We start from the raw sequence: 13,597 nt of genomic DNA, 5'->3' as shown, positions 1-13,597 counted from the left end.
TAATAGAATGTGTCTATTTTTGTTTAGTTTATTATATGTTGAATTAGCAGTAGACACTATGGCTGCTTGCATAAGCTTTCAGTCACCTTTTAGTTTGCAAAACGTTCACCTTTTCAGGTGTTTGGTCTTTACCCAGTGGGAGTGGTTGGTTGTTTTGAAGTTTGGTTGTTTTTGTAAAAGAGGCAGGAGTAATGGGGAGGGACAGGGCAGGAAAATACTTTCCCATTAGAAAACAATTTTTAAAAATTATAGCACTGTAAGAACTGTGGTTGGAAAGTTGGTATTGGTCATGGAAATAGCCCTTGTGTAGAAGACATACCTTTGAGCATACTTGGTGAAAACTGGTTTGGATTGACTGAGTTATGATTCATTGAAAATTGCTCTTCACACATGTGCAATACAATTAGTACAATTTTATTAGCACTTTTAAGTGTTGTTCAGAGTACACTGAATAGCAGTCTTTTCATTGACTTTGTGGGCTTTGGATCAGGCCCAGCAAGTGGGTATTATCGCTATAGATAAATCTCTCTTCCCCCCCAGCCCATATCATAAGGTTGCCAACCTGATATAGTTTCCAAGTCATCAAATGATACATATTTTTAGTGTATTTGAGTCGCTATTTATCATAACATAGTTAATTACACTTGATGGAGTTAATTACTCCAGATGATTTATGAGCTGGTGTTCTCATCTCCCTTAGAACTGAAGAGAGTTAACCATGCCTGTTTCCAAAATCCAGATGAAATAATGCAATTCCTGATATAAACTTTCCAGCCAATAGTTTGTGCATTTTGAACTAACCCATCTTAAACTGGCTTGCACAATACACTGTAGCAAAAGACTACAGCATAGCATCATAGTAGAACTATTCAACATTTTTTTTGTTCATTCAAAAATGGCCTTTTTACTTTTTTAAAAATCAGAATTTTTCTGGACAAAACTGGAAAATGAGAAATTCTGGGGAGTTTTTCATTTTTCCCTGTCTCCTTTTTCCCCCCTTCTCCTTTTTTCCTTCCTGTTTTTCAGAGGCAAAAGGAAAAAAGGGGGTAAAAATGAATACAAAAAAATTTCAAACAAAAAAAAAGTTCCTTTTTCAAAACCTGCTGCACAAAAAAGAATTAAAAACTTTAGCATATTTTTGTGAAAATATTTAACCATTTTTCCACCAGCTCTAATCACTGATAAGTCTTCCTATGTTGCCTGGAATTTCCCAGAGAATCTATATGCACAAAACGAAAGTCCGCAAACTATAGATCTTTGCCACAGAGTTGTGCATTGTGGAAATTTATGGTGCGTGTTATAAATAGCCCTTTTCATTACTTGTTCTTCAGTGTAACTTGCACAAAAAAAAAAAAAAAGTCTATTGTGGGGTCCTGGAAAAATCTTTCAAAGTGAATTGAAATCTTTGAGTTTTTGCCCCCTGTCCCCCTTCATTTGTTTATTTTGCTGTGGTTGCCTCCTCTTGAGCTTTTAGAGCTCAACTGAATTTGAAACTAAAAGCTCTTATTAGAGGAGATTTTTTTTAAAGTTCTTAGAGCTCAACTGAATTTGAAACTAAAAGCTCTTATTAGAGGAGATTTTTTTTAAAGTTCTTCCAACCTCTCTGGGGACAAAAATAATGGCAGCTTGAAGCAGCAGAGAATCAGTAATTAGGGCAAACAGCAATGCCTAGCATGACTGGGGGAAAATATGAGGAAAGCAGGAGAAGAGTGCAACAGACAGATTTGTACAGCCTGTTACTAGGAAACCACATCAGCATTAAATGCAGTGTGCTAATTGGCTAGCAGTCACTGCCAGGGTACCAACCTTGGCCTGCTACACAGCTGTTTCTCCTCTCTGGTTGCTAGGCAACTGCATCCACTCCCCCCTTCTTCCCCCCCACACTTATTCTAGAGCCTAATTGGCTACTTTTGCTGCTGGTGTTGCTGCTGGGTACCAGTCTGGGCCTGCTGCTCTGCTGTTCTCCCGAGGGGTCTGAGGTGGGGGAGGATATGTTGGCAATTAATGGAGCATAAGTGCAAATTCTACACAATGTCTGGCACCTGTGTCCCCAGTCCTGCTCTTTAAACTAAATCCTTCTGCTCTGAGCACACATCAGAACCTGGAGCATCTTTCTTGGCTAAGCTTATTAAAATATATTTAAAAGAAAATCAGAAGTTAGAAGGCTTTATGGATCTTTATGGGAGAATATACATGGTATTCCTTAGGCTACTTTGTGTTCAGCGTGCATGTCGATGGACAATGGATATTTATTAAATGCTTCTTTGCAAGGAGGGTAGAAAATGGAATTTTTTCCTTTCTTTGAAATTAGTTACATGCTTTGAACCTTGTTGGTTATACACCTGTGTGGGGGGGGGGCGGGGGGGAGGGCAATGTGTATGTATATAGGAAATAAGGTGGAATCAAAATAATTTATTTTCATGCACTGAATGACTATGTGCAGAAAACTGCTACGGGCTTTGTGTGTGAAAGACTCTTATTGGGCCCTTAATTTCTCTTTCCCCACTTCTAAAATGGGCATGAATATACCCACCTTTGTACAGGCAATTTTGAGCTTTTTGGATTAAAAGATCTATACCATGTACATGTAAATCAGTATTAATTTTAACATGTAATCATCCCTATTGACCTAAAAAGAGTCACAACCTTGTCTCGTGTATTTGACACTCCTATCACATTCTGCCTAATGTCCGTTTGCTTTGTACCATCACCTTTGAGGCGGTAGTTATCTTTCTGGCTGGTGCCAAAATGGTAATGAATAAAACAATTCTTATATAGGCAGAAAAGAATGATGAAACAGTTAAATACTCTCCAGTACCCTCTAGTCCTTTGTATATTTAAATAAAAAGTCAGTTTCCATTTCTCAGTAAAAAAAAAAATCAAATAGAGAAGGAAAGGATGTTAAGAGAAGCTGAAATTGATTTTATAAGTAGTTTCACTTTTACTTAGTTGAGGGGAGGCACACAAGTTGCAGGACACAGAGGGTGTGTCTGTGTCTTTTCAAGAGACTTTTCTGTCCCAGCTGTGTGAGCCATACAATTGTAACTTGTAACTCCTCACCTGAAACTGTGGCTGGGGAGCCGGCAAAGGATCTTGGACTACTCCAAATCTGTCTCTAGAGAGACTGGGGTTCACAATAGCCCATGCTCCATCATGGCGTAGAGCGCGCACAGTGAAATGAGAGGTGGGTAGTGGTGGTGCGTAGGGCACTAAGAGGGTTATTATTAAGCTATAAGTCTTTTGGAGGAGTCCTTGAAATCTGTCATCCTTTCTGCAACATGCTGATGCTGAAGATCACTTGGCATCTTTCATAGAAATAAAGGTTTGACCTAATGTCCTTGGCCAACAATGTTTCCTATTGTGCAGTGTGCCGGGTATTCTGCCCGATTACTACCCTTGCCCCAGCAAAGGCTCTGTTTCACTGGTACGCTGTGTATGTAGTTTGTAAAGCACTCTGGGATGAAAGCTAAATGTAAGATACACGTAATGTGATTATTGTATTAGGCTTCTTATTGTGATACAATAGGCTTTTGTTATTAAGACAAACTGTGAGCAAAACCAAATTCATGTATTCCACATCTCCTCAAGGCAGTGTGGGTCGGGAACCATTCACCACTGAAATCCCAACCCCATCCCACCCCCATCTGGAATTCTCGTGTTACTTCCTGTTTCACTAAAGCAATCCCAGAATGCGTTACTCTGTGACCTATGCCTTGGATTGCCTGGGTTTCACTGACATGGACACTTCTGCTGTGTGATGGCCCATTCTAGGCTACTCTCTGTGAAACAGCAAGTACTAAGGATTTTGCAGAAGAGATGGGAAGGAGAACTATTGAAAAGTTCTCTAAAAAGTCAGTGAGGCTGCTCTGGTCCTGATCCTACTCACATAGCTTCCTGCTGCTTGCCCCCCCCAGTTTGCTTAGGGGAGGATTCAGGAGAACGAGCCTGCATTTAACTCCATATTCAGTTTTGCTTTGCAGTTCACCTTTGACTGTCTCTACAAAGAAGCAATTGGAACACAAATTTCTAGCAGTGACTCTCAGCCCACGCAATCTCTTAGTAGCTCAGGCTTTTGAAATTGTTTTTTTTCCCCCCGCACGTAACTGCATTTTATCTCCAATTTGTAAAAAGGGAGGGAAACAGAATTTCCAGTTTTGTACTGGTTAGAAAAATGCACAATTGTGGGTCCTGAAACTGTGTGAAAATAAGTTACAGTGGAAGAGCATATGCTGACTTTATGAAGGTTTTCTAATTTTATGTTTTATGTTTATGACTTTACATAGTATTGAAGAATGAAAGTGACTTCATTTTTTTAAAATTTAAATGAAGTTCAAAATGTACGTCATCAAGGATCTATTTCCCCCTCCCTGCATTCTTAAAATATTTTGGCTGACTCAGCAACACTTGAGGAGAGTCTCCTTATTGTCTCATAGGGGAGAACTGAGAGAAACCATAAGGGACTTATGCCTGGATGTTGCAAAGAGCTCAGTGTGCGTGTGGACCCCATGAATGCAAGGATCTTCCTGCATAGATCAGTGTCTAATACTACTTCAAATAAATGTCATGATTTCACAAAAGATGTTGCAACCAAAATATTTTGACAGTTGCAGTGTTTGGGGCAGGGGAGGAGGGGGTGCACACTCATTCCTGGTGTATTAATTTATTATTTTATAAAGTTACACGGTGAAATCCTAGCCCCGTTGAAGTCATTGGGAGTTTTGCCATTGACTCCAGTAGAGCCAGGATTTCACCATGTACTCTCTTATTCACACGTTTCCTCTATTAAAACAGAAGAGCACATGAAATTCATCCCGCACCATTTTTTTCCACCGTTACCACTAATGAGATCAGAGGGACATCCCACTCCCAGACACCTTTTGTGGGACCAGTAGCCAAGAGAGGCTTTTAATTTTATCTACAATGGGTAAGAGAGTAAAGCAACAATGAAAAGATACAGTTAGTTCTTATCCTTTGTGCACAGAGATGCTCATGGAAATCTCTCCCTACCCCCACCCCCACCCTCCCATTTTCAAAATTGCTATATGGAGGGGGGGGGAAGCTAATCTCTTTTAGGTCTGTGGGGCAAGGATCTCTTTTTGACACGACTTTAAAGGTCACAGGCACTTTTGCCTTTCTGTTATGCCACACGGCTGACTGTAAGCAAGCAGGCTGCCTGGGAGCACAAAGGAGCGCTGTCTGACGGTCGGCAGAACATGGCTAATGTTACGGAGGAAGGGAATCTGAAGACAAAACCGGACTCTATGCTAGGCAAAGACAAATCGGGGACAGAGCCCCTGGAGCACGGACAACAGAGATATGTAGCATGCCACCCATACATGTATTCTAGACAGGCCTAACAGAAGTACTGCTGGCCTCCAATAAGCTAAATACAGCGCTCTACATTCTGAAAGCACTTGGCAAACGTTAATTAGACAAATCCAGCGTCAGTCATAATGCCCACTGATTTCAGGCAAAGACTACAGTATTTGTTAACAACCCTTCTGTTCTGCAGACGATTGGACGTTAGGCTGTCTGTACCTGCCAGTTTTGAACAAGCGTCAGCATCTCTCACTCTCTCCATAACATATGCAACAAATGTACAGCCACGCAGAAACACATCTGCCTTGCCGTCTCCATTGCGAGCGAGGCATCTCTTCTCTTGCAGCCACACAAGCTAAATGATTTTCACCATGCACATTACCCCTCGCACACACACACAAAATTTGTTACTGTGGTGTGTATTGCTTTGAAAAACAACATGTTAGTTGTCCAGTAGAGCAGCAGCTGAATGGTCCACCATCAGGGACAAGCCCAGAATATGGGGTGTCATTTCTGGGTGTCCACTCTCTATGCCAGTGAAGACCCAGGGCAGCATGCAAATCTTGCCCTGGATCTCTAGGGGAGAGCATGTAGGCCGTAGTACACTTGAGGGCAGTGTTTGGGTGAGCCAGCATTGGGGGCAATGCCCGAGCCACGGCTGAGATGGGCATGGGAAGCACCACCTTGCCCGTGATCTAGGCCCTGATGGAAATGAAAACCTTGAATGGCTTTTTGAGCGGAAAATTCCTTTTTAACAAATTTGCCTCAATGCAGCTAGCTTGTTGCAATCCAGCATGTGCTATGTTTGTTCTGTTTTCTCATTGTTACCAGCCGGCGGTTTCTTTAGGATTTCTTTTATTTTTACTGTCTAACCAAATATGGCTGGGACAAACACGCTGCTTAGAAGAGAATTAGGGCATCCTAAATACTACAGCACATATAACTGTAGGCATGTTTCATTGGCCTCTTTTGCCTAGGTCTTGCAGCACACGAGGGTCCTGCTGTTCTAAGGCCTTGTGCTCTAGAGCTGCAGAGGAATGTTACCTGTACAGTGTGGTGAATGTTCATGATTGGCTTAAGATATCTGGGCTCTGTTATATGCACTCTCATATGGTGTTCTGGGGGAAAAAAACCAACACCACCTGCCTAGATTGAGATGCAGGGAGAATGTGACTGGAAATGAAAATCCTGCTGCCTCTTCTTTTTTGTTTTTTCCTCAAACCCTCCCCCATCCACTACCTTTTATTCTTTAGGGCCTATAGACCGTGATTGCTTGACTGATGGATCGATCTGTGCCTTGGCATTTCTCCACCTGCTGCAGCCTCATGTAGGGTTTCCTCTTCTAATAGGAACGATGCAACGCATCCTTTTATGGGTTTTGCTTTTCCAACTTGAGTGGAGGATAAAAGGCTTGAATTGCTGAACTCTGGTAGATATCCCAGCCCATTCTCCTCTCCTCTCCGTGCCAGCTTTCCACTTTATCTTTGGAGCAGCAGAGCCTAGCTTGTAATCAATAACGTTTGGTAAATGACTAGTCACAGAGAAGCTTTTTCTACCCATATGGGGCCAAATCAGTTCCTGGGGTAACTCTGTTGCTGTCAGTGGAGTTACACCAGCAATGAATTTGATCCTCACACACTGACTTGTCCGGTTTGCGTACTGTGTCACTCCTAGTTTTGGGCTATAAACTATTCAGATCTCTCTCTAGTACCTGCTGAATATACTCTGTGGTAAGTACATGACATGGGGAGACCTGACACGCTATATTTGGTATTTAAATCTGCTGAGAGAGATTTAAAGAAACGCCTTCTTAGCAATTTTCAGAATTTAAAAAACAAAAACAATTTTCCCTCCCTGCTTATAATTCCCCCTTTGAGGCTTAACAATGAAACCTGTTTCCTCCCTGTGTTCTTGCTCATCCCCACCTCCCCTAGTGCCGCCAGCCTCTTTTTATCGCTGGGCTGCTCAGGAGGGCTGGGCATAGTGCTATGGCTGCAATGTAGGAGAAGAGCATTCACACATTTATTCTGAGGAGATGTGGTAAACGTGTGCACATGCCCACACTTTGCAATCCTGTAGAGAAAGGGTCCGTGTGGGTGGGGGAGTTTTGGACCTTGACAGCGTCCATTAGTTGGGGATTGGTCCTGCTTTGAGCAGGGGGTTGGACTAGATGACCTCCTAAGGTCCCTTCCAACCCGGATTTCTATGATTCTAAAATGTTAATGGCCTTGGAGTACCGTCCTTGAGGTCATGGGTGCTACAACAGAGCTGCATTTGACCCCCAGAACCTGGTTTGTGGTCAAATGGGGAAAGTGAACACAGCGGAGCGAATTCGGCACTGACTTCCAACCTCTCTGCAGCCCCACTGACTTCAAGGGAATTGTATGAGAGAGAGAGTTCCATGTGGGATAACAGCTGATAAACATATGGTCGTAAATGTGCTAATCAGTCACAATCGCCTGTGGGATTAACAGATTTAAAGAGAACAGTTCTCCTCTAGCAGCACCGAAAATATCATTTGCACTTTATAATCAACTAAGCAGGTGCATCTAAGTGGGGATACAAGACGTGGGGTCTCAGTGGGAGGAAATGCGAGTGCTACCAGGGTGGAGAGTGAAAGGCAACTCCTAAAAGCCAGAACTACAGCAATACTTTTTGTTAAATGGTATTTTAAGCACTGTGGGTTTAATTACATGTGCAGTTGTACGCCTATTTGCCTGACATGCATGGGCAATCATGATGTCTGTGCACAGGACTAGCCACTTGCATGGGCAGTAACCAAATTTGTGCACACAACGCTGACTCAAGGAATTGAAAACAAGCCTACGGCAACACAGCTGTGGGGGTGTTTGGGTTTTTTAAAAACAAAACCAAAAAAACATTGATGGGCTTGAAATATTTCTTTCACCAAGGTAGTGTAAGAATGCAAGATGTAATGAAGTTGGGGCCTGATGCAAAGACCATTCAAGTTGATGGAAAGTTTCCTATTGACTTCAGCGGGCCTCGAAGCAGGTTCGGAATCGGCAATTGCCTTTGGGAGTCTGCCATAGATTTGAAGAGTCTGAGTGAATATAAGTCATTGGTGCTTGCGTGCTAGGCAGCCAGGTGTGGGGCAAACGTGTGGCAACATCAGTGGTGCTCCTGCCCTACGTGGCTAATTGGGAGGCAAAGGCCTGGCTGGCTGGGTGTGGGGCAAAGGGTGGGCAGGTTTAGGCAGCAGTAATTTCATTGCAGTGCTGATTGATCTCTCGTCCCCCTGCAGGTGAGAAGCCTTACAAGTGCTCGTGGGAAGGGTGCGAGTGGCGTTTTGCACGAAGCGACGAGCTCACGAGGCACTACAGGAAACACACAGGGGCAAAACCCTTTAAATGCAACCATTGTGACAGGTAATGCAGCCTTCTAACGCGAGTGTTCAAGCAAATGTACTGCTGCTGAAAGAGAGCACACTGCCAGCCCCCAGGGACCAAAGCCTCTGGCTTTCCACACGGCATACACAGCAGCCGTGCCTCTTTCCTTACAGTGCATGGCCCATGTTTTTTTGCCCTGAAACCCCTCTCTTCCTTAGTGGCCAGCAGGAGTGTTAGGCGTGGTGGGGGGTTCTGGGAAGAGGAAGTTTGTCCGCTAGCATTTGGGCTGGGACCAGCAACTAATTTCTGTACCCAGTTTTCCTTATGGCTCCCCCTAAAGCAGAAGCATGGACTCGAGGCCAGATTGTTGTCCCATCGAAGTCAGTGGGAGTTTTGCCATTGACTCTGACTGGAGCAGGATTTGGCCCAATGCACAGTTTTGTTCAGCAAAATCTTGCTTTAATGTGCGTAAACTCTACCCAGCCTGCTAGCTGCAACAACATCTTGGGCTTTCCCTCTGCATGATCCCATGTGACTTGGGCAACAACAAAAGCCTGAATTCCCAGCTGCCCTCCCTCGCTTACAAAATTGTGGTTGAACTCCACCTCGTGGCTTCCTGGTCCCTGACAAGGAAGTCACCTGAGGACAGTCAAACCTCACAAACCAGTGGGTCAAGGGAGTCAACACAGCCTAAGATGGGGAGTGTGTGATGTTCACAGAGTCTCACATGAATGGCGAAGGTACCCAAGATCTAGAACCAACCCAAGGGGGCTGACAGCATTTTCCCTTTTCTGCATGTTAAATCTATCACTGATCCTCCAGTTCAGTTAACTGAGCACACAGCCCTTTGTTTGCCTATAGGAAGAGAGGCAAACAAAGGGCTGTTGGGGGGGGGGGGGCAGCTCCTGGGGAAACAAAGGGCAACATTTTCAAAAGTGCCTATGTGATTTAAGCACATCTGAAAATTTTACCACAAGGATTTTGGGTGAAATCAAAGGAGCCCTGACTATTCACACTGACTGAGAATCTAGTCCTCTTGTCTTTAAATCACACACGTGACGACCCCCGTTTTATGTGATACTGTAGATTTAATATTTGATCATCTGTCTTTTTAAGCACCTAGATCCAGGGATAAGTACCCAAAGCCAGATTTTCCAAAGAACTCCCCGTCCAACAGCTCTCATTTGGGCAGCTAAAAGTGAGACGGGACTGGGTTTGCCTAGAGAGCTGTCTGCTCAGCAGCTGTCATCCAGAACAATGGGAGCTGCTGGCTGCTGATTCCTGTTGAAAATCTGGCCTCTTAATTTAGGTGCCTGAATGGAAGCAGAGCTCTTTTGAGAATCTGGTCCCGGTTGTGGTTGCTGAGCATTTTTGAAAATCTGGCTCTTTAAAATAAACACATAATTGGGGTGGAGCAAGAGAGAGACTACACAAGGAATCACATCTGACAGTACTGACATTATCAGACAATGACCCTTCCCCCCAAAACTGGAGGCTGGCAATGCCCACGGTGAAGGCTGGATCCAGTGTAGGCATAATCAAATAATGTGCTTGCATCTGAACATGTTATCCAGCTAATCCTATTTATATATATTTTTAAGAGGCTTAAGAAAATTACCCATCTTTTTAATGCAGCACTAAGGTTCTCCGTTATGATAAGAAAATGGTTTGTAATACAATAGAGTTTATAAAGCCTGTGGGCACACCAGACTGGCCAAGAGCAAGCATAGAAAAAGGATACATAGAACATAAACAGGGACACATCCTTTGATGAGAAGGAAATTTGATCATTTGCACATCCTGTCTTTCCAAGATCCTCGTCCTCCTCTCTCCCTCCCCCCTGCCCCCAACCAAGGGCTTCCTCTGTCTTTTATCCCTGGATTATCTTTTGTTTGCTCAGAATGATAAAGGATAAACCAAGCACAGACCCTCTGGAGTCTTGCCTTTTTATAAGCATCTCTGGTGTTCTTTATTTTTATTGTAAGAGGCTGCTTTCTGCTTGTCTTTGCTCTTTAAGAACCAACCAAGTCCCTTTCCGCCAATCCTTTAACCCCCCCAGTAAACAAACCACCCTTTTTGGTTTCTGTTGCAAAAAGACAACAGTTGTGATGATTCAGATCCAAAGAGATCTCACCACTCACTATTAACTCAATGATCTCCTTTAGTCGTTTGTTACATGTCGAATTGGAAGAATAATACCTCTCTCTTTTTATCTAAGTGTTTTTTCTATAGCAGCCACCATCACAGTGTCTATTTGCTGTTTTATTCAATGAATTTGTTCCCTTAAAATTGTCAGTTTTCCCCCCATTTGACCAAATCTATGGCTAGGTAAAAAGTATTCAGCAGTTTAAACTGATCATATGTGGTGAAATCTGTCCATCAATTTCCCACCGCCCTTTCACTAGGTCTAGTTTGGGAAGCTCAGGGACTCACTGTGTTCAAAGTGGTTCAGAGTAATGGCTCCTTTACTTCGCTGGGCCAGCTTTGACTTAACACTTTCTTTCCTTTCTCTTCCTCTTTCCCTCTTCCCAAGTGTGCTCACTGCCCCCTACTCCAGGCCTGTATTCAGGCATGCCCTTAAGCACATACTTCAGTCCATCCGTATTCAGGAAAGCATTTAAGCACTTCCCGAATTAAGGTCCCAGATAGTGAGAATCCCATTTCTCCACCTCTAAACTGCTCCCTCTTCGATTTCTTTCTAACTTCTTCCTTTTCACCCTCCACTAAGGACAGAAGGGTCCTTGCCTATAGTAAACATCTTGGTTTTCTGAGCTTTAAGTAGCCTTAGGTACATCTTTCGGCAGTGTCGGTGTAGTGTAAACCAACTGCACACCACTCTTCAGAGGTGAAGGTGAGTACTTGGGCAATCAGAGCATGAAAATGGTAACTGAACTACTGGTAGGGGGAGAATTTATGTACGTGATCCATCAACGAGTCCATTAAAAACCCCTCTTTCAGGGCTGTGGGTTTACACCACGAGCCTTTTGAATTGTATTCATGCTATCAGCCTAGAGGACAATTTTTAAAACAACCCATATAGGTCAATTCAGGTGTTATACTTTTAGTGAGAAAAGGAAGTGGGGGTGGGGAGACAGGAAGCTAGAAGTCTGTCACTTTTTCTCCCTCCCCAAGTGCGCACGCATGCACACTTTCTCCCTTTTTCAAACAACATTGGTGGCTTCTTTCTAAAGCACCAAAATTTCAGGCGCACACAGTCTTTGGTGTAAATGGAGGTGCCGAGGGCGCGCTCCAGGACCAATGACTTCAATCAGTTTTGTAGCGGACCTTTGGCCTTGGGTGGAAACACAACTCTCTTTGTCATGAAAGGGGATTAACAGCTGAAGTTCCTTTCCTTTAAAATGAAGTGTTTAGTTTTGCCCCCACGTCTTACAGGACACAGATCGTATTGTTAATTTTGGTCGGCAAACTACCACTGATGGGAGGAGCAGCATATGTACAGCGAGTGGTGTATGCTTTGGAGGCAGCCAGGAAGAAAGCAGAGGGAGCTGAAGTAGCCCAGAAGGAGATGAAAGAGTCCACAGAGTGGCTGACGCACCATGAACGTGTTGGTTATTAGCGTTGCTGAAGAATTAGTTGAGAAGCTTTTCAGAACCCTGGGTGACTTTACATACCCTATCAGAACACCTGGGTGAGCCATGGCCACAGCTGTCACATGTGTTCAACTGAGGGAAACGTGATGTAAAACTCTTCAGTTTTATTTTAATATATATATATATGGGTATCCTCCTTGACTGCAAGCTAAGAGCCATGTGCTCCTCTCCACACAGCTGGAGGGGTAGTAGATTGCTAAGAGGACCAAATCTCACTGGGCAGGGATCTGAGCAGAGGAAAAAAGATGGCTGAACATTATGTTCTCTTCCCATCCCAGCTGCCTCCTCTTGTTGCTCTGCAGATGCGGAGATGAAACCCACCAGCCTGTTTGGAAGCAGGCAGTTTATGTCCATGCAAGCCCATCAGGAATGCCGATATTTTTATGCATCGCAAGCTGTCCGTGCTAGGAACAATGCAGGGACACATGCAGCCTTTCTGAATCCTGGGAGGTGGTACATGCTGGGCGTGGGTACAACATGCAGCAATGCCATAGAGCTGGAAAAGTTGTGAAGACAGAGACCTGTCCTGCGGAAGACCAGAGATCTACAGGATTTATCCTTCATGGATCCCTATTTCCGAACCTATTGAGGACAACTGTCCATTCCGGGCCAACCCTATTGCCAGCACCAGTTCCAAGAAGGGAAAATGTGGCTGGACCTCAGCCACTTAATAGCTGCAGATGCGTCTTGGGCTTTTTGATGGTAGCATTTAGCTGTAATATTTTGTGGGGACTTACATAAGAACAACCCGACTGGGTCAGACCAAAGATCCATCTAGCCCAGCTTCCTTTCTTCTGACAGTGGCCACTGCCAGGATGCTGGGCTAGATGGACCTTTGGTCTGACCCAATGTGGTTGTTCTTACGTAAGTGATCTATTCCCTGTCACCCATTCCCAGCTTCTGGTAAACAGAGGCTAGGGACACCATCCCTGCCCATCCTAGCTATTAGCCATTGATGGACCTATCCTCCATGAATTTATCTAGTTCTTTTTTTGACTTTTTTTTTCCCCAGTTGAAACTGTCCTCTGCCTCTAGGAGCCTCCCGAATAGATGAAGCTAACTGAATTACTAGCTGGGAAAGAGCCTGCAGGATTAGTCATGTATCATTTTATGAAGTATAAAAATATTTTGGAGCAGAACATAAGGTTATTAATATGAAACAAACTTTTGGTTCGGTTATTAACATTAACAAATCTTGCCATGTCAGTGACTCAGCAGACTTTTAATCCCCAATATTGCTTCTGGTTATCAGCAGGCATCTGAAAGAAGCAGTGGTCAGGTGGTGGTCTTGTGGCTGGTCATAGTTTAAAATGCCAGCTG

The 13,597-nt window shown here is 43.8% G+C and overlaps 1 protein-coding gene across 3 annotated transcripts in view; it reads left to right on the top strand.

The window, feature by feature from the left end:
• KLF7 (KLF transcription factor 7) overlaps positions 1 to 13,597 on the top strand; it is a 66,958-nt gene that overhangs the window by 50,749 nt on the left and 2,612 nt on the right. For 2 of the 3 annotated variants that reach the window (XM_073306620.1, XM_073306618.1), the window contains exon 3: positions 8,582 to 8,705. In XM_073306620.1, the coding sequence (XP_073162721.1) occupies positions 8,582 to 8,705 (124 nt within the window). Of the gene's footprint in view, positions 1 to 8,581; positions 8,706 to 12,059; positions 12,611 to 13,597 lie in introns of those variants that run through there. The other variant, XM_073306617.1, reaches the window with a different exon arrangement.

The sequence above is a fragment of the Lepidochelys kempii genome, chromosome 11, assembly GCF_965140265.1.
Source record: "Lepidochelys kempii isolate rLepKem1 chromosome 11, rLepKem1.hap2, whole genome shotgun sequence".
Lineage (NCBI taxonomy): Eukaryota > Metazoa > Chordata > Testudines > Cheloniidae > Lepidochelys > Lepidochelys kempii.
The sequence above is the reverse complement of the archived record's forward strand: the minus strand, read 5'-3'. Positions and strand labels throughout refer to the sequence as shown.